At 43.5% G+C, this 20,165-nt stretch overlaps 1 protein-coding gene across 2 annotated transcripts in view; it reads left to right on the top strand.

The window, feature by feature from the left end:
* Hs2st1 (heparan sulfate 2-O-sulfotransferase 1) overlaps positions 1–12,496 on the top strand; it is a 111,928-nt gene extending 99,432 nt beyond the window's left edge. The window contains exons 4-7 of one of the 2 annotated variants that reach the window (XM_050160162.1): positions 1,641–1,779; positions 6,190–6,287; positions 8,238–8,395; positions 9,159–12,496. In XM_050160162.1, the coding sequence (XP_050016119.1) occupies positions 1,641–1,779; positions 6,190–6,287; positions 8,238–8,395; positions 9,159–9,388 (625 nt within the window). In that variant the 3' untranslated portion in view covers positions 9,389–12,496. The remainder of the gene's footprint in view (positions 1–1,640; positions 1,780–6,189; positions 6,288–8,237; positions 8,396–9,158) is intronic. The other variant, XM_050160163.1, reaches the window with a different exon arrangement.
* The last annotated feature ends 7,669 nt before the right edge of the window (positions 12,497–20,165 follow it).

Here is a 20,165-nt window from a genome sequence, read left to right as displayed (position 1 = left end):
GAGATTCCCTCTTCCAGAATGCTTTCTCCCGCATATCTGGATGTGTCCCTTTTGTATGTAACATCAGTGTGACTTGGTGGGACATGACCTGTGTGTCTGTCACCTGCCCTGGCATCCTTTCATTTCCCTGAAGTACTAGTCGCTGCACTTTACCATCTGAGCTCACCGATATGTACTGTTCTCTGCCCCTCAGTAAAATGTTAGCTCTAGAAAAACAAGGTTTTCTCTTTCCTTTTCTTCTCTTCCTCCCCGCACTGCTGTATCTGTATAATCTAGATTACTGCCTGGCGTACATTTGGTATACACACACACAAAAAAAAAAATGTGGAGAGAGGTGTTGGAGGGAAAAAAAAAACAAGCATTGTAGATCAGGACGACTGGTGTGGTTTTTGAGGTGTGGTCAGGCCTGCCTGTAACTGGAAGCTTCTGCCTTGAGTAGAATTGAAGAAAACAATAAATAAGGTGACACCTAAGCTATAAAAGGACCAATGTAAGATAACCAAGGAACTGGGATGAGGCTGTCACCATTGTTACTTTTGAGGTACTAGGAGTGCATCATGGGGCCCTGAACTTGCTAGTCAAGCTGCACCTCAAATCCCAGAAGCTTAGTTTTGACTTCAGCTATTAGTGAAGTTTATTTCAGGTTCTGAAGAGCTGGCGAGCTTGCAAATGGTGTGCTAGGAGAACCAGTTAAGAATTGGTATTTGAGGTAGACCAGTTAGACACAAGAAAGCCAACTAGAGCATCACTGTCAGTTGTTGGGAAAGAAGATGAGCTGGATACTGGAGAGGTCGGTTCCCCTCTCCCATTCCGCAGCGTAAGACTGTTGCCTGGCAATGTGTCCCAAGGTGCGTGTCTCATAGACTATTTGTCTAGTTCTAGGTAGACGCTAAATGTAGTGTTGATGTTGCTGTTTCAGCTAATCAATGTGTCTTGCCCTGTGTGTCCTGCAGAGGTTACGAGATAGAGCAGATGGAATACAGTTTTCATGAGAAGGCTGGGGCAGGTACTCTGGTAATCTGGGTATAGTGCATGTAGCTTCAGGCATAGGATACCTGTCATTTCCACAGATGACATGGTAGAAACATCACCCTGATAGGCCTGTATAGATGAGGCCCAGCTAACGTTTGGCTGGCACTTGTGAGTTCTTAAGGCTGCATGGGGTTGGCATTGTCAAGGTTGGCCAGTGATGGGCTGAGGCACGTGTTCGTATCTGAGTGACACACTGATCATCTCCAAGGGTGACAATGGCCAGTTCGTGCCTAGGATCTGATCTCAGGGCCTCACTGTGCAGTCCTCTAATCACAGGCTGTGTAGCTGCTTAAACTCCTCAGAAAGCAGAGCCCTCATAGGCAGGGCCTGCCAGATCCACACCTCCAGGGCCCCTCAGGACAGATTGCCTCCTTATTCCTTGAGGGCATAGGTGGGTATTCTCTATCATTTCTTGAATTGTTTCTTGTTTACTTTGTGGCATCCTAGATATGAAATACTCCCCAATTTTCACATACTCAATTTCATTTTAATTAATTCATTTTATTACTTCCATATACCATCAGTACTTCAGACTTCTGTATATAATTGCAGGGCATGCCTGCACTAATGAAAATGCTGACCTCCTCACTGGAATTCTGCTGTTTCAGATTCGGTGTGAAGAAGAAGCCCATTTATATTAATGTCATCAGGGACCCTATCGAGAGGCTAGTTTCCTACTATTACTTTCTGAGGTTTGGCGATGATTACAGACCAGGATTAAGGAGACGGAAACAAGGAGACAAAAAGGTAATGTGCTTGCTGTTGCTCATAAGCGCCCTCCTTGTCCAGTGTTGGCGTTGCAGGGTGCTCAGGACTGCAGAGAAGCAGTGGTGAAGTGTAACATGGATAATCCTGTGACTGGGAACTGTCTCAGCATACATGTTTATTACAGCCCTGCTGTATTAGTTTCTGTTCTTGCCGCTGTGTCATGGTTTATTTCAGTGCATGGTTTGAAGCTGCTCATTGGGGCAGGAGGCTTGGTAGTGGGAAGGAGAGGCAGCTGTCCTCAGCACGCATGCGAGCACACATGCATGTTCAGTTATACATCTCTGGAAATGCCTCTCACAAACAAAGCCCAAGTTTGTCTCCAAGGTGACTCTAAGTTAAGTTAACAATCAATATTAACCATTATACTTACTGACAATTTTCTAGGGGATCATTGTCGATGAATCTACTTTTGTATATATTTTGTTTCTTTGTCTTAGGGTTTCTGTTGCTGTGAAGAGACACCATGACCACAACAAATCTTTTTTTTTTTTTTTAATTTACTTATATAGTATCCTGCCTGTAGGCCAGAAGAGGGCACTAAATCTCATTACAGATGGTTGTGAGCCACCACGTGGTTGCTGGGAATTGAACTCAGGACCTCTGGAAGAGCAGTCAGTGCTCTTAAACTGGTCTCTCACTGTGCGCACATACACACACACAAACACACCCTTCATATCACCACAAATAATAAATAAATATAAATTTATTTAATTACCTAAGGCTTAGGAGACATAATCTAATATGATCTTATACCTGTGTCTGCCTCTGTAGCCTAGTTACCTGTTATGCCCAGCCCAGTGTTTCAGCCACATGAAATGCACGTGCCCATGGAACTCATTATTGCTTCATACTTTTTACACACGTGTTGTCCCTCACGCTTAGAGTGCTTTTTCTTCTCTTTAAAAAGCTCTTTTTTTTTTTTTTTTTTTTTTTACATTTAAGATCGAACTTTGTTATTACCTCTGCCATGGATTTGTCTCTGATGTTCCCAGACTGAGTTAGTCATATTCTTTTCAAGGTTCCCAGGGCTAGAGAGATGGCTCAGAGGTTAAAAACACTTATGGAGGGCCCCAGTTTGGTTCCCAGTACCTATGCTGTGCAGTTTACAACTGTCTGTAACTTCAGCTCCAGTGGATCAGATAGATACCTTCTCTTGGCCTCAGCAAACATATGCAAGTGTGTACAATATGCATATGTGGGTTGGTGCACACACCTGAGTGCGTAAGCACACACGTGTATACACACATCTTAAAGAAAAGTAAGGACCCCAGAGAACTTTTGTTTATGTAGCCATATGTTAATATTTACCAATGTAAGTGTCATCGTTTACATAGAAAATTTTAGCTTGTTTATTTTTGCCGTTTATTTTGGGGGGGTGCACATACCAGAGGACAGCTGTGGGAGTTGATTCTCTCCTTTCACTATGGGTTTCAGGGATCAAACTTTGGTCCTCAGTCTAGGGACAAGCACTTTCACCTGCTGAGCCATCTCACTAGCCAGAGAATCATGTTAACTAAAAATATTTTTGTTTAAATAATCATCTTTCCAAAAAAAAGTGGCATCATTTTACATTTCAGAAAATCTTCCAATATCTAATTTAATAAAGGTAGCCTGATTTTCATATTTTTTTTAATTCAGTCCAATCAGTTGCACTCCCCCTCCCCTTTGGATAAAGTCTATAAAGAAATCCAGCTATATGCAAATAAATATTTGGAAAAGAAATTGAGGCTATTTTTACTATGACACTGAATTTGACAAGTGGAAGGTTCAAGTGTAGGATGTGGAGCCACAGTGAACTTTTCACAGTTAAAATCCATTGATATGTTTGATGCTGTATATGAAATTGGCCTTTTAGTCAGGAAGTTTCTAGACATCCTGCATTTTTTCATACAGTTACATTGTGCTCCCAAGGGTTAATGCATTTTCATCATACAGTACCAAAAATTCATATTTATTAACCCAGCGACAGACATTATCAGCGACAGCTTATAGGCTTACGGTGTCAAATACACATTTCTAAAATGCTATTTCTCACTTGGAAACTAACTTTTACACAAGCTACGGTAGATTTCTCTGTCTGAAGATGGCCATTTATCCTGTGCACTTCCTGTAGATTGGAGGCTGTTTAAAGAGGTTGCGGCCTCTACTTAGTAGCATCTTCCAGACCTTAGATAGAGAGCTCACCCTGTCTCCAAGCATGACTGATGCCACCCGAGACCAGAGCAGTCTTCAGGCAAGGACACTCAGTTATTTCCTTTCAAGTGGCACAGTTGACTTGTTCTAAGGAAATATCACCAAGTACAGGAGTGCAGCCCTGGCAGACAAAAGACCATGTTGTTGCTGAGTAGAGCCATTCCTTGGGCCACCACGGGGCCACCTTCCCCCACTGGGAAAAGGGAAGGGAAAGCAAGCTGTTTCCTTCTGAGCAAGTGACCCAAAAGTTGCCCACATTCCTTCTGCCTTCAGTCCATTAGGAAGCCCGTGGCGGAATGGCCACACTGACCCTGCAAGAGACGCTGACAGTTTGACCTATGGAGGATTTAGTTGGGGCGGTAACTTTAGTCTGCCTGAGTCCGATAGCAGATTTAAAGCTACTGCCTAAAAACAGATCTGAAGTCTTCTAAATTTTCTTTGCCTGAAAGACTAAAATACTTGAAGAACACAGGAACCAGGAGGATGCTAATTAAAGAATTGAGTTAAAATAGCCATCCGGTATGATTATTCAGTTTAATTCAAATAGTATGCATGAAATCCCCAGAGTTGTCTGCATATAGTCTACATTGTATACATAGTAAATTATGGAAATTTTTAATATTGCAGTCTCCTAGTCTCCTACCATGCTGCTTTCTTATACTGAAGCCAATCTGTTTAATGTCTTTGAATTTCACACACATGATCATGTGCACACATTGACCAGTAGTGAAGATGGTGAGCTTATTTAGTAACTTACTTGTCTTCTGACTTGCACTCTAGTCTGGTAGAGGCCTGAAGAAGCAGAGTCCTGAGCTATAGGGAACATGCCATGTGCTGGGCCTGTTAGAAATAGGCATGAAATCAGAAACTTCCTGACCTGTTGCACGTAGTTCCTTGAGCCATGGTCTTCATAAAAATTGGGGTCTAATAGAGAAAAGTGGAGAAATAACATGTGCTTGTTGCCCACCCTGTTTGGTAAAGCCACTTTTTTAAAGTAAGCTTTGGTCAGGAAATCTAACTCAGAAGGCCTTACTCTCTGTCCTGTTGCTGTAACAAAATGCCCTGATGAAAGTGACTTAAGGGAAAAGAGTTTTCTTGACTCACTGTTCTAGACCAGACCCATAAGCTCAGGGGAATCAAGGTAGCAGGGACTGGAAGCAGCTACTCAGTGTCTTTAGTCAGCTGCAGAGAATAATTAATGTACTCAAACTTGTTTTCAGCTCACTTTGTCTATTTTCAATAAGTAATATTCCCCCCTTTATGTTTCTTCCCTTGTACCTGGTGTTCCCCTCCCTTTCAGTACAGTCAGCAAGTCTTCTTACTTCAGTTATGCAGCAGAGAGAATCCCTCATAGGTATAGCTACAGGCCAACCTAATTTAAACACCTTTAATCCCAACACTTGGGAGGCAGAAGCTGGAAGATCTCTGTGAATTCAAGGCAGCCTGATCCACACAGTGAGATCGTGTCTAAAAACAAAAAAAAATTCTCACCCTCTTTCTTAGTTAGGGTTTCTATTGCTGTGAAGAGACACGATGACCATGGCAACTCTTATAAAGGAAAATATTTAATTGGGGCTCACTTAGAGTTTCAGACATTTAGTTCGTTATTGTCAGGGTGGGAAGCATGGCAGCATGCAGGCAGACCTAGTGCTGGAGAAGGATCTGAGAGTTCTACATGCTGATCAGCAGGCAGCAGGAAGTGAACTGGCTGTTCTTCTGAGACCACAAAGCCGTCTCCACAGTGACACACTCCCTCCAACATGGTCACACCTTCTCCAACAAAGCCATATGTCCTAATAGTGCCCTATGGGCCAAGCATTCAAGCACACGAGTATGGAGGCCATATCTATCCAAACCAACACATTCCGTTCCTTGGCCCTCATAGGCTTGTAGCCATGACATAATGCAAAGTGCATTGAGTCCACCTTCAAAAGTCTCCATAGTCTATAACAGTCTTAGACTTATTTAAAAGTTCAAAGTCTCTTATGATACTCATGCACTGTCTTAACTATAATCCCCTATAAAATCAAAATCAAAGCAGATCACATATTTCCAACATATAATGGCACAGGATGTACATTGCCATTCCAGAATGGAGGAAAGGGAGGGTAGTGCGGGCTAGAGATTATAAAAATCGGTCTTTTAACTTGAGGCTTGGGTTTCTGGCTGACCATGCTCTTTTTCTCTTTGCTGCAGACCTTCGATGAATGTGTGGCTGAGGGCGGCTCAGACTGCGCTCCAGAGAAACTCTGGCTTCAGATCCCATTCTTCTGTGGCCACAGCTCAGAGTGCTGGTAGGAAAATAAGCTTAATTAAGGTGCTTGTCTTCCATATCTGGGTACCCACATCTCACGAGCAGGAATGTGGTCGTCTACACATAAATTTCTTAAAAGATGCATTTTGTACACATCCTCACAGTGTGTTTTATCAAATGCAGTTATTATTTTGGCTTTGGCCTTCTGTTTTGCTGTATTCCAGCAGAGACCTTAAAGGTAAGAGATCATTCCATAAACCTTATTTTCTCCTAAACTTTCTGCTTCAAGTAGATCAAATAAAGCTAGTTAGTGGGCAGAGTATTTACCTGGTTTTATTGTTAAACTTATTTTGAGTTCAGGAGTATCTAACAATATTCTTATAAAGTAGAGTTCTATTTAGTCTGCTAGTGAGGATGAAGTACAAAAGATTTTACTTATAAAAACTTTCCCCAGAATGTTCTGTTTTAAAATAATTGTACATATTTATTTATTCTAGTCAGTCTTTTGTTTTGAGGCGCTGGGGACCAGATTTGGGGCTTTCACAGGCTGGGCAAGTACTGGGTCACTGGCTGCCTACCCAGCTCCTCAGCTGGCCTCAACTTGAGATTCTCCTGCCTCGGGTTCTCCAGTGTGGGGAATACAGACGTGCACTACCATAACTGGTTATTCAGTCGTTTTCATAGAAAATGCAGAAACAAAAAGTCTATTCAAAATTAGTATTTTTTACACTATACTGGGAAATTCAAAGGATTTCTTAATTATTTGAGCCTCAGAAATTGACATAAAGTTTAAGGTCCTGCTTGTAGACCAAAGAGTCATTGTTGAGGATGAATCAGAAGCATTGGGAAAGTGTCTGTTCAGGTTTTAGACATTTCCTCTGGAAAGGAACCCAGCCTATGGCCTAAATATGGCCGAGCACTTGTTCTTTGTGAATAAAGCTTTATTAGAGCACAGCACTAATGATGGTGCATTTACTGTCTGCTGAGATAGCAGAATTCAATAATGTGATTTAAACCATATAGCCTGCAAAGTGTAGACTATTTACTCTCTACCTGTCACAAAACGTTTGCCAGCCTTGCTTTTGAATAATAAAAAGTATTGCGTAGTTGAGTTTTAATTAGAGAGGGTAGTTCATATATTTCATACACAATGAAATATTGGGGAGATCTTAGAAATCAACTAATCTACTTCCTCATCCTCTCCTTCTTAGGTTTTTTTAGAGGCAGAATCTCTTGTAGTATAGGCTGGCCTTGAACTCTTGACCCTCCTGTCTTCCCTTCCAAATGCCAGGATGACAGAAATGTACTACCACACCCGGTTTCTTGGTCTGTGGTTTTGACTTTCTTCAAATAGTTGAGAAAACACAAAGTGAAGGCATCACCGCAGGTCACATTGGCACTTAAGATGCAGAGCCAGAGCAAAGCAGGAAGAACGTTAGTGCTAATTAGATCCCAGAGGTGCAGTCTGTGTCGGATGAAGCCTGTCGACGTTTGAGCTGACACTGTAAACAAAGAGATTTTTGTAGAGCTGTTTCTTACTTATTTTCTCTTTCTGATATTTCAGAAAATACTAAAGTTTATGGAAAGAAAAGAAACAGAATTTACAAATTCAGATAAACACTAAATACAAATTGCTTCGCCTTTACCGTAGGGGCTCTCAGAATAAAAAAAGTTTTAGAGTAGTTTAAAGCATGAATGCACACCAAGTCAGAAAAGAAAATATATATAACACAAATGTGAATGTTTAAAATTGTCCTTAAAATGTGTTCGTATTCAGAACCCTGTAGTAGAGTCTAAGTAACTACATGGGAGCGGGAGCAGGATGCGGAAGGAAGTTGGAAACTGGTACCTCCCTAAGATGCTGTTGTAATGTCTGCTGTAGCTGTAGCTGTGTGTTCGCCTACTTCCTCCATAACACGGAGGATCAGGAGCATGAGAACACTTAACCCATTTCACAACCCAGTGCTCAGTTCTTTTTCTGTGGTTTCAGGAATGTGGGAAGCAGATGGGCTATGGATCAAGCTAAGTATAACCTAGTTAATGAGTACTTCCTGGTGGGAGTGACTGAAGAGCTGGAGGACTTCATCATGTTACTCGAGGCCGCTTTGCCCCGGTTTTTCCGGGGTGCTACAGACCTCTATCGTACAGGTATGTACACAATAGGCTTCTTTCTAAAGCAGATCCTAACTTGTTTGTTTGTTTGTTTACAAGTCGACTCTATAATAAATTAGACTAGTGTTCTAGAATGGGCTCTGATGGGAATACTGAACACGTGAGCAGTCATTGTGCTGTGCCTCCCGGCCTTTGTGAGTCAGTCCTGTACTGATGGCTTCCTTTTAGTAATTCAGTAGCATGCCATCACTCAAAGTCTTCCTAGAGCTTACACCTGCCCCCAGTTCTCCATGATGGTAGAATTGAGAGTTTAGTGATACATGTTTTATCATAGTTTTTAAATAAACAAAGGCCAGCAAGATGGCTCAACAAAGTGAAAGCTCTAGCTGCGTGAGCCTGATCGTAGACCCAGATCAGCAGAAGCCGAGTCCAGGACCTGAGCCTCAGAACACTGTGACAGCCCCCACTCACCCAGCGTTGATCCTCAGAACACTGTGACAGCCCCCACTCACCCAGCGTTGATCCTCAGAACACTGTGACAGCCCCCACTCACCCAGCGTTGAGCCTGTGTTTTTTTGTGTGGACATTCCTTGCCTCTTTTAAGTCTTCACCCTCTAACAAAGCAAGCCTCAGCTGATGTTGAGTTTCTGGTTTTTGCTGGGTTGTATTAATGTCAGAAGGCAGTGTGTTACTTGCCCTTCAGTGTGTCATGGTAACATAAGCCATTTTTCAAGTAAAGAGGCATTGCCTGTGTGTATTCTATAAAAATTATTTACTTTTCTTATTTTTCCATTGTAAGTAGGAAAGAAATCCCACCTTAGGAAAACCACAGAGAAGAAACTGCCCACCAAGCAAACCATCGCAAAGCTGCAGCAGTCTGACATCTGGAAAATGGAAAACGAGTTCTATGAGTTTGCCCTGGAGCAGTTCCAGTTCATCAGAGCCCACGCGGTCCGTGAGAAAGATGGAGACCTCTATATCCTGACACAGAACTTTTTCTATGAAAAGATTTACCCCAAGTCGAACTGAGTACAAGTGTGGCCAAAGCAGTCTTGAACCTGAACTGGGCTCCGTCGTCACCTTGTCCTCAGCTCCCCACCTGCTTTGCTGATAATGTGTCCGAGCCCGTTCTCGTTGGGCTGAGCTAGGGAACAGACATGAATGTCAAGAAACTAGATGCTGAATGGGATGTCAGTGTTCTAAGGAGTTTTTAAGTGTAAGACATTGATATTTTTTTGTTATTTTGTTTTTATTTCCGTGATAATTATAATCTCCTCCAGGTGAGGGAGATATCACATCACCTAAAATACACCCATGCAAGTTGAATCAGGAGGCTGAATACCATTTCAGAAGAGGTTCTATGATTCTCTTGCTTTTGATAAAGCCTTTTTTCACCTCTCTTTGGATGAAGATAAATCTGTTTGCCACTTCACCTTCTAGAGGTTTCTGTTGCACACCTCTGCTGGATAGTGCTAATAACTTTGCCGTTATCTGATTTGTTTCTGTGAATTGGGTCTCACAAAGTTTATTGGAGTGTTTGATCATGGTTTCTCAGAACTATTTCTGCTATAGTTGGGTTTTCCCATATTTATGTATGCTTTATATTTTGGATGATCATTAGTGTTAAAGAAATCAACTTAAAACCATGAATAACACTGTAAAAAAAGACAATGCTAAAGCAGTATTCCTGATGCCTGTCTCCCCAGTATCTAATATTGGGGTGTGGTTTTTAAGAATGTTGGCATTATCTGAAGCTTTCTTAGGGATTTCCACACATTACTATCAAAAAGTGAGTCTAGTATTTGTTTCTCCATGAATTGTCTGTAACCCAGTACACTGAAGTGTCGGTGATCCCATATGGTGTGCGATCTGTCGGTGAGCTGTGATACTGTAGGATTTTCCTACTTCTGGACTTTTACCTGTAGACTATTTTTACTACGGTGCTTTATAATGTGTTTTAAAGCATTGCATTTACAAAAGAAAAAAAGGAAAATGCTGTAAATATTGCATATTTTATGTATTTGGACCAAAAAGTTACGAGTAAGTAGACAGAAGTGGTTTTGCACCAATTTTATTATGTCGAGTAAAGTCATCAGACCTACTATTCTTGTATTTCTCATTTAACTTTACTGTTACGATGTCACTGAAATGAACTAACGTAGCCTTCCAATTTTGATAGAGAACATTACTCATCCCGAGGCAGTAGCGATAACGAAAGGGTACTAGACAGCCTAAGCATTTCATCACTGGTTCCTGCTCTGTCTTCTAGCTGTGTGACGGTAGGCAAGTCATTTGGCCTCCCTCTGCCTCAGTTTCCTTATCTTGAGATTAGGATACTACTAGCTGCTGTGTCTACCTCACAGGGCTGTTGTGAGGACTGCGCAGGCACAGTGAGAGCACTTTGGAACTGTCCAGTGGTGTTTGAATGGAACTATCTCTAGGATATAGTTTCGTACTTTCCATTCGTTTAGCAACGAAAACTTTTAAGCTTTATGAGAAAAAAAAAACCCTTTATCTTGGTGTGTTTGTGTTTGATCACTATCCTCTCCTTGTTTATCTTCTGTGCTTTGGCAACTATGGAAATGTGAAACACCTGTGAACTCCAGCGACTCAGGATCTTTCCTAGCTGAGGAGGAGCACGAAACTCTTCCTCAAACTTGAAAGACGTCCCTGTTTTCATTTGACCTTGTTGTTCAAAAATGGTGTCGGTTTTACACCTGTGGTTTCTAAAGTATGCTTTGTAGAGTTAAAATTTCCATATTAATTCTTCACCTTCTCCCTCTGCAGATTCAGAATTCAGAGTCCTCTCAGCCCGACTTTTCTAAAGGGGAGTACCTACTTACATGTTTAAACTTTCCTGCACAGCACCTCATCAAACAAAGCATTTTCAACAGAAGGCTTTAAAGGTTATTTATTGTTTAATAAGAGGGGCAAAAAGCACTGCATCAGAAAGCACTTATAAAGACTAAAGGAATGACGGTGTCGTCCTGACCACCAACACGAAAATGTTCAGAGAACATAGCAGCGTTTTTTCCTTTCCTCCCTACCCCTCCTTCCCAGTGAAAGTTTCCAAGTAGCTGCTAAAAACAAAGTTTTTTTTTTTTAATTTTGTTTTTTCTTTTCTTTCTCCCCCCGCCCAAAGCTCAAGAACTAATTTCAGGTATACATTTGGCTGTTGAGTAAATCTGAGGTTATTCTTGGGAGTCGTAGCAAACATCTTTTAGGTAATTAGGGTAACACGTAGTAAACTAGCTGGGGCGTTCCAGAAGCTGTTCTCGTAAAAGCCTAGAGGAAATACGTATCTGTCGCAGCCTCAGCTCTCAGTGCTGCAGGGAAACTTCATGGACAGTATAGAGACCGATGACCATGGCTGTAGCCCAGTTAAAACTTTCATTTACAAAACAGACAGCATGAGTGTGGGGATGAGCTGCAGGCCCCTGCGCGGTGAGGAGTCACACGGGGAAGCCGTGGCTGTCTGACCCAAGTTCCCAGTGAGTTTCTCTGCCACCCAGAGCTCCCAGATTCCCACCCAGGAACTGCGTTCTGCCTCAGTCTCTCCTGTGGGTCCTTCCATTTTCTGTCCATCGCTTCCAGGTGACCGCGTTTTCCTAATTTGCCAGTTCAAAATTGGAACATTTCTTTTATCTCTTTTTGGAGTGAATGGGTTCAGAGTGTCCTTTCCAAGGACTGGGAAAAGGTGGATTTGCTTCTGTTTGATTCAGTTTAATCCTAGGAGTCTGAGTCCTTAGAGTATATAACTTTATAATCAAATAAATAGAACCTCTGAATCGATGTGTAATTTTTAAACGTGGCAAATGTGCTTTTCCTTTTTTTAGCCTTTGTGTTTTTTCAGTAATTTGACCATAGGGAGATTGTTTTTATATGATAGTAAAACAAACTAACAGATTTGAATTTTGAAGATAATGTATATGTGTACATGTATCTCTATATATGTTTATTTCCTACAAGACAAGAGGTAGCTTTGTGTTGAACTTGTACCAACTGTTTTCTTATTGCTGGGAAATGGCAACTGTTGATAAATCATTGTGTTTTAAATGTCTTGGGGGGATATATTTGGTTTTTACCAGCTTTATTCTGTAAAGTGTCACTTAAATATATCTGATAGCAACACTTGAAGTCCTGCATGGAAGCTGCTTTTGTGTCCCCGGTACAGTCCTATGGTCCCTAACCTCCTGCTGCTTCTAGACTGCCAATGACTGGATTCAAATGATCAAACCCACAAAACTATACACATTGCAGACTTTTTAAATGCTGAGCTTTCTATCCTGAAAACTCAGCTAATGCCTATAATTTGAACTACTGATCTTCCTCATTATATGTCCTGTTGGAAATTCATAAAATTGTCAGCTCCATCAGGGAATTTAATAGAGTATTTTGATGTTGTGTTTGCATAGTTAGATACAAAGTAGTTTGTAGATGACAATTCTTTCTTTTTTTAATAAAAGGAATTTTTTTAAAAATCTGAAAGCACTAGAGAGCTTAACTGAAGCCCAGTTCCCTAATATATAGCTGGTGTTTTAAGTTATGTTGAAATTGTGCTCAGAGACCGTCTGGGTAAGTTACCTTGCCAGCTTTTCTAGCCATTGTTTTCAGACATTGGTGTGGTCTCAGGAGCCTTTATTATAGGACTCTCTGGTACCTAAGCCGTCTATGAGACTTGGTTTAGGAGGTTCACATGCTTCTGCGTCGTTTTAATGCAGGTGCTAAGTCTTTGCATCCATGCTCTGCAGGCAGAGTTGCTGTCTGCGAGGCAAACTGCTCTTGGACAGTCTCCTGAGAGGAGAGCCACCTTGGCTCCTCGGGAATCTCCTGGAGCAGGGATTTGACAAATTGGGTGTCATTTGGTCAGATTCATACTTTAAGGTTATGTGACATGGCGACCTTTGCAGTGCTGTCTATGAAATAGACCCTGATGGTTCCCGATCTGTTAGAAATGAATTCTAGTGCTCGTGTGACACACATGTGTAAATGTGTGAGAGCGTCTGTAAATCAGTGTGGAGTGCATTTTAATGAAGCAGACCAGGTAGATTTTGACTTTAGTTAATCAGCACCTACCCACTCCCAACTTTTGGGGAAATGTCCCTCCTCTCTCCTCTGTTCCCATGGCCTACTCTCCTCACCCTGCCCTCTCGGCCCACCAGTATCACTCAGCTAGACTTTCTAACTTGAAACCATTTTGTCATACATATCTCTTGGAGAGATAACCCCTTTCCCTTGGCATTCTTACGGCTCTCTGCTATTGAAGTGTCTCAGCCCCCTACCTGGAGCAAAAGCTATCGGCTTGGGGTCCTGACTAAATATTTTCTGCTGCCGCATTGATGGTGAGTGACAGTTTCCAGGGTGACTTGGTGTTCAGTGTCGCCCGAGATCTCAGACATTGTCACCAGGAGGTCCTGCATCACCACCACTCTGCAGTGCTTTCCCAGTCTAGTTCTTGACGGGTTTTTATGTGTTTTGACTTACTGCCTTTGCATTTATTAGTCATTGGTGTTGACGTTTGCTATAGGAAATTTATAAGGTGTACTTAGGTATATGGTTAACAAGAGAAAAAAGTAAAATGAGGCAGGCTGTTCAGATGAGAGGAGATGGGTGTGTGAACCTGGTCAGCACTTGGGGAAGTCTCTTCAGGCTTGACATGGCTGTCACATCTTGAAAACATGAGTGCCACCTCAAGAGACCCTCACAAGTTCAGGCATTTGGGGTTTTTTGTTTGTTTTTTAAAGCTTATTAGTTTTAGCAAGGCATTGTAGCACACACCTTTATCCCAGCATTTGGGAGGTAGAGACAGGTTCTGATAGTTTCCTGGTGTATAGAGTAAGTTCCAGGACATCCAGGACTACATAGTGAGATCCTGTCTTGAAAAAAATCGAAACCAAAAAAACTAAAATAAAGATTTATTAATTTTGTCTGGTATGGTGGTGCATGACTTTAATTCCCTTTAATTCCAGCACTTGGGAAGCAGAGGCAAGTGGAGCTCTGAGAGTTCAAGGCCATCCTGGTCTACGTAGTGGCTGTGTAGTAAGATTTAGGCAGAATTTCTGTGTGTCCCACCAGCCAGTTCCCAAATAATCACACAGAGACTTAAGACTTAAATTAACCCCTTTATATTAATCTTTGTGCTGCCTACTCATGAACATACTTCCCATCCTATCATGCTGGGTGTCTCCTGACCACTCCTCAGACTCCACCCTTCTTCCCAGGTTCCTTCTTAATTTGGCTTTCCTGCCCAATATCTTCCTGCCCAGCTGTAGGGCCAATCGGCTCTTTATTAACCAATAAGAGTAATTCATCTTTACATTATACCAAGATTGCTTCACAGCTGTAAGACTGTATGGGTATGTATGGGTATTTTGCCTGAGTGTATGTGTGTATGTATGTGCACCCTGTGCATGCCTGATGCCCACAAAGACTAGAAGAGGGCATCAGGGCCCCTGGCTCTGTGAGTGCTGGGAACAACTGCATTTAACTCCTAAGCCATCTCTCCAGCCCCAACACCTTTCCTTTAAATAAGAAATAATAATATTTCTTTCTTTTCTTTTGTGCATGTGTTTGTATGTCAGCACGTGCGTGCATGCGTGTGTACGTGTCTGTGTGTGCTTCTCTGCCTGAAGAGAGAGCATCAGATCCCCTGGAACTGAAGTTTACAGATAGTTCTAAGCTGCCATGTGGGGCCTGGGGATTGAGCTTGGATCATCTGCAAGAACAGCAAGTGCTGTTAACCCCTCATCCATTGCTCCAGTCCCAAGGTCACACTTTGAATATAACTCCTTGGAGGGAATGAGGAGAGGGTAACTAGAGCCTTGCCTGAGAGTCTGACCTCTCCCTCTTCCTTACATTTCCTCACCCCAGCTGTATGGAGTCTTGGGACATGGTAGAACACATGGGACACAGAGTGTTATCTGCAGGGGGAACCCAGACTCTACAGCCTTGGATAGGTTGTCCGTGTTGGGGTTGGATTTTTAGCTGGTACTACCGTTGGTTGATCTCCCAGGTTCCTGTAAGTAAGCTCAATGAACCCATTGGTTCACCAAGACCTCTCTTGGATCTGGAGTTTCAACTCCAAAGCAGTGTACCTAGTCCCAATTTTACTGGTGAGCAGGCTTCTCCTCTTGTTACCAAGTCAACTGAGAATATATGCTAATGGGTGTTAAAATATGGTTAGAATCATGGAGAACCAATGTGCAAAAAAAAGAAAAAAAAAGAAAAAGTACCTAACAATTCAAATGTTGATTTCACAAACATGAGTTGACCTAACTGGGTGTTTCATGTCGCATCCCTACGTTTCAAAACGTGTGTGGCAGTGACCGTCAGTGTTGAATCTGAAGGTTCTCTTGATAATGTAGCCAGATTGGGCCATAAGAAATGTAGAGTATTTTTGAAGTTTTAGATATTCTATACTGTTCATGTTTTTAGGCTTCTGTTAATATTGACTAGCTGAAAAAAAGGGGAGAAAATGCTAGGTAACCAACCTCACCAGTAATTTCATTTGAAGTAGGCCAAGCCTTCAGAAAATGGCTGAGGGAATAAATGGCGTACTGTTCAAATACGAGTAATCAGGGACTTATTTTTCCCCTTTTAAAGTAATTTCAAGTTCTCCCGGGAATTAGTAAATTAGGTCTCTCGGCATAGCATGGTAATCTGATCAGAATATGGAGACTCTAAACAGTGGAACTCGGGCTGTCAGCCCATCCTGGGCCGGTTAGAGGAGGCTGTGATATTAAACCCTCTCATACTTACTCTGTTTCTGCCATCATTTCGTCTTGGGGCTCTTTAAAGAACCCCGAAGACAGGAGCAGTTTAAACGCCAGCCGGTTATGTTTTGCTCCCACACACTGACGGCTCCTTGCATGGTCATTGAAAGGCAGCTGCAAACCCAGATGGAATTAGATGCCCCCTCTGCTGCAAGCCTGCAGTCAGACAGTCTGTGATGTTTGATATGGATCTTCTGAGTGGACAAGATGAGATTAGATTGGTCTCTCTGGGAGCCAGCCCTATTCATTTTGCAAGAAAGTTCTGTTGGAGGCCCGAGGACTGCCAGGAGCAAAGTGGAAACAGTCTGCCTTTCTCCTCTTATCAAGATCCACAGCTGCTTCCGCACTGAGCCATGGAACAGACCGCAGTAAAAGGATTTGAATAATGAATTGGATCAGAAGCCGAGAAGGAGGCCCCTGCCACCCACGATTGCAATATGAGCTTCTTGTGTTATAACTTTATTTCCATTTTTTTATTGTAATATATGACAAAAGCTGGCATCTCCAACATAGAGCGAATGGCTATCTTTAGTTACTGGTGGGTTTTGTGTATTAATAACCCTACTATGTGCTGGGCACTGCAGTGCAGACTCTACACCATGCCCTTTAATGTTTATAATAATCCTCATATTCACTCCAGTGTGATTCTGTGGAGCTTTATAAGCTCACAGGGCACTTTCACGTACTTGCAATCCATTCTCATGGCAAAGGAATTTCACTGTCCTTCCTTGTTTTACAACTGCTATCAAACAGAGGGTGATTTTGCCCTGCTTGTTAGGGTCAGCCCATGAGAGTGCAAGGGCTCTAGTCCTGGCCACATCACCATCTCCTGGGAATTCGTGCTGTCGTGAGAAGACCCTGCCGGTTAGGTGGTTCTGACCCATGCTGAAGTTCAGGAACTGCTGGATCAAAACAGCGGTTCAAAGGGGAATACCTAAAGTTTAGCAAGCTTAACCTAGTTGGTCAAATAAGACCACTCATAGCAGAGGTAATGTGTTATGATCTGAACCCAGAACTCTCTGGCCCCAGAATCCTCTGCCTCCAGCTCAAGGCTGCTGTACTAGATATGGTCCATCTTACATACTGCATTCCTGGCACCGGCTTTCCAAAAACACAAGTTGGGGAAGAAGAAAGCAAGTAATTAAGATAAAAACATCTCTGTGTTCTTCTAGAGTGATTTGTAACTTTCACCCTTTCTTATTTTTTGGAATAGACCCCTAAACAGTGTCTAGTACATCTATGGAAGGCCATGTAGATAGCCAAGGATATGGTGACCACCCGTTCTAAGCACATTACACCCATGTCCCCCCTGTGGTGGCCGAGGCTCTGGTGTCCCTTGGCTCTACCTACTCTTTGATGGTGATGGATTTTGTGGCCTGGTCTTGGCAATGTCCATAGAGCTTTGAGTTGACAGCTGCTTGGAAATGCTGTCCCTGCTGGTCATGTTCTCAGCTGTGGTCACAGGAGAGTCTTACACAGAACTGCTCCCTGGTTCTCATAGATTTCACCTGCCTTTGTTTTTTTTGTCAGTTTTGTTGTTGGTCGGTTGCTTTTGTTCTGCTTTGTTTTGGTTTTTGTTTCTTGTATGAAAGCTTACAAATCTGAGGCTTAGTCCACAGCTCCAGGAGCTGCCGGGTAGCTCAGAGCTGTCCCCACTCCACCAGCACACCCTTTTCCACATTTTCAGGAGAGATCCCAGAGAGGCGAGCCACCTCAGGAGCGCTGTGTAGCGTCGGCGTTTGAGCAGGTGTAGGCCCTTCTCACCTGCTGGTACCTTGCCTTTCACGTCTCCCTCCACCTTCTTCATCTCCTGAGGAGAATGCAGCATCCACCGCCCTCGACAGGTAAGGCTAACTGGGATCGCACGGTGCCAGACGCTGTCTCAGTCACACCGCTAGGAAGTGGTGGAGGCAGGTTCCAAACCCAGGTTCTGGCCACAGATTTCTAACTCTTCACTATTGTGCCGTCCAGGCTCTGACAGCTGTGAGGTGCAGTGGGGACACTTGGCTTTGAAAGTCTTCCCACACGCCTTTTTCCCCCCTCAACCCCACAGGGCTTGGCCACAGAGCTAGGAGCCGTTACCGTGGTGCTTAGTGGCATGGGTTCCAGCTGGGGCTGTCACTCACTGTTGTCCTCCAGGTGGAGGGAGTGGGGAGTCCGGAGGATAACATGTAACATGCGGGGCACTGTGTCTTCTTGTCATCTTCTCTCTAGTCTGTTTCTGGCTTCACACATCTTCCGCAGGTGAGTGGACGAGAGCATTATTTTGCTGCTGTCCGATAACTGAGATTCAGGGCAGGGAAATGGCCTATGCTCTAGTCTGCTGACCCGGACCGGGGGGGGGGGGGGGGGGGGGGGGGGGGGGGGGGGGGGGGGGGGGGGGGGGGGGGGGGGGGGGGCAGGGTTGAGTCCAAGCTCCTGATTCCCAGGGTCAGTTTAAGGATTCTTTCAGTGTTCTGGTTTTATCCGGATCTCTATATCAGAACTTAACCTTAAGCAGTCGTGAAGCAGGAGGGTGTCCAGGCTGCTCTCAGAGCTGGGAGGTACTGAGGTCCTGGGTACTGCATGAAGTAGACTGGGCCCAGCTTCAGGGTGGGCACCCAGCAGAGCGCTTACGGTCCAGAGACCCTCCCTGTGTCTGCTGTCTTGTCACATGCTGAAGGAAGCCCTGAGAGACCCATACCACCTAACCTCCCCCAAGGAGGCAGGGAGAGAGGAATTTAACCATGTCTAGGAATCATGCATCCTAGAGCAGGGAAGGGTGGCACAGGGGCCAGTGAGGAGGAGGGACCCCTCCCCAGAAACCTTTATGGGTTTAATGGCAATTTCCCAGCTTCTCTCTGGCTAACAGATCTGATCCTCTGAGTCACTTCAAGCCTCCCATTTAGTCACTTAGGCCTCAAGAGTCCGGGTGGCCAAGGCTTCCTGCCAAAGCCACTCCTGCTAATAGCAGTACTATTATCGTGGCTTTTGTACTTAAATTTCTTTTCTTCCAGCAGCCCCAGGGTCTTTAACAAAGGCAAGAATGATGCTATAGGCCCCAAATTAGAAACTGAAGGAAAGTAGACACCTCATTCCAAGTCTACTCCTTCAGTGGCTTGGCCTACTTGCTTTCAGGGCTGAATCTTTAAAGATTTATAAACCTGGGTGGTGAATGGGGTGGATGAAAGGAAACCAGAGGCTTTCTTGTCACTTCTTGTCCCCTTTCAGCTTTTAGCATCCCTTTGTGTGGTTTTGCAGCTGAGCATCTTCAGTGTTGCCTCTGGATGAGCTAACTACTGGACCTGCGGAGTCGCGTTCAACATCAGTGTGTCTGAGGATGTACACACAGGAGAGGATGGTGCCTGTATTCTGCTCTGTTGCTTTCAGCCTCATTCTCTCAAGACAGAGACTCTCACTGAACCTGGAGGTAGCAAGTCCCAGCCACCCTTCCGTGTCCACCTCCTCACAGTGCAGGGGTTACAAGCATGCATGATACCACACACAGCTTTTTTTTGTTCTTTAAACGTAGCTTCTGGGGATTTGAACCCACGTTCTTGTGCCCATACAGTGAATACTTTCTAAGCCAATTCCCCAGCATGTACTAATTTTTCTATAACTAGGTTTCTTTATGAATTTTCAAACATATTTTTGGTCATGTTCACCCTCATTACCCTCTCTTGTCTCCCTCTGACTGTTGCTGATTGTGTACCCCTTCCCAAATAGTCTCTGCTTCTACTTTCATTCCCATTGTGTGTGTCCTGTTTAGGGTTGTGTTCTCAGCAGTCATGTCTAGGCATGTTGGCAGGTTATGAGTCTCTGAAGTAATAGTTACCCATTGTAGAAAGAAGCTCCCCGCCCAAAGCCGGCAGTAGCACTAACTTGGGCAGAAACGCAGGTATTTAGAAGGCAATTTGATGGCCACATCACCCACCGGCTTGCTCATGTGGAGGCCTTCCAGATGCTCCCAAGCCCAGCTTGTCACATGGCTCAGGACAAACAAGAATGGCAGATGCCTGGAAGGGCAGCATCAGTCTAAAAGACAAGAGTGGGAC

This window comes from Alexandromys fortis, unplaced genomic scaffold (genome assembly GCF_014885135.2).
Source record: "Alexandromys fortis isolate MF-2015 unplaced genomic scaffold, M_Fortis_MF-2015_v1.1 scaffold_124, whole genome shotgun sequence".
Lineage (NCBI taxonomy): Eukaryota > Metazoa > Chordata > Mammalia > Rodentia > Cricetidae > Alexandromys > Alexandromys fortis.
Note: the sequence above shows the minus strand (reverse complement) of the source record. Positions and strands in the feature narration are given on the sequence as shown.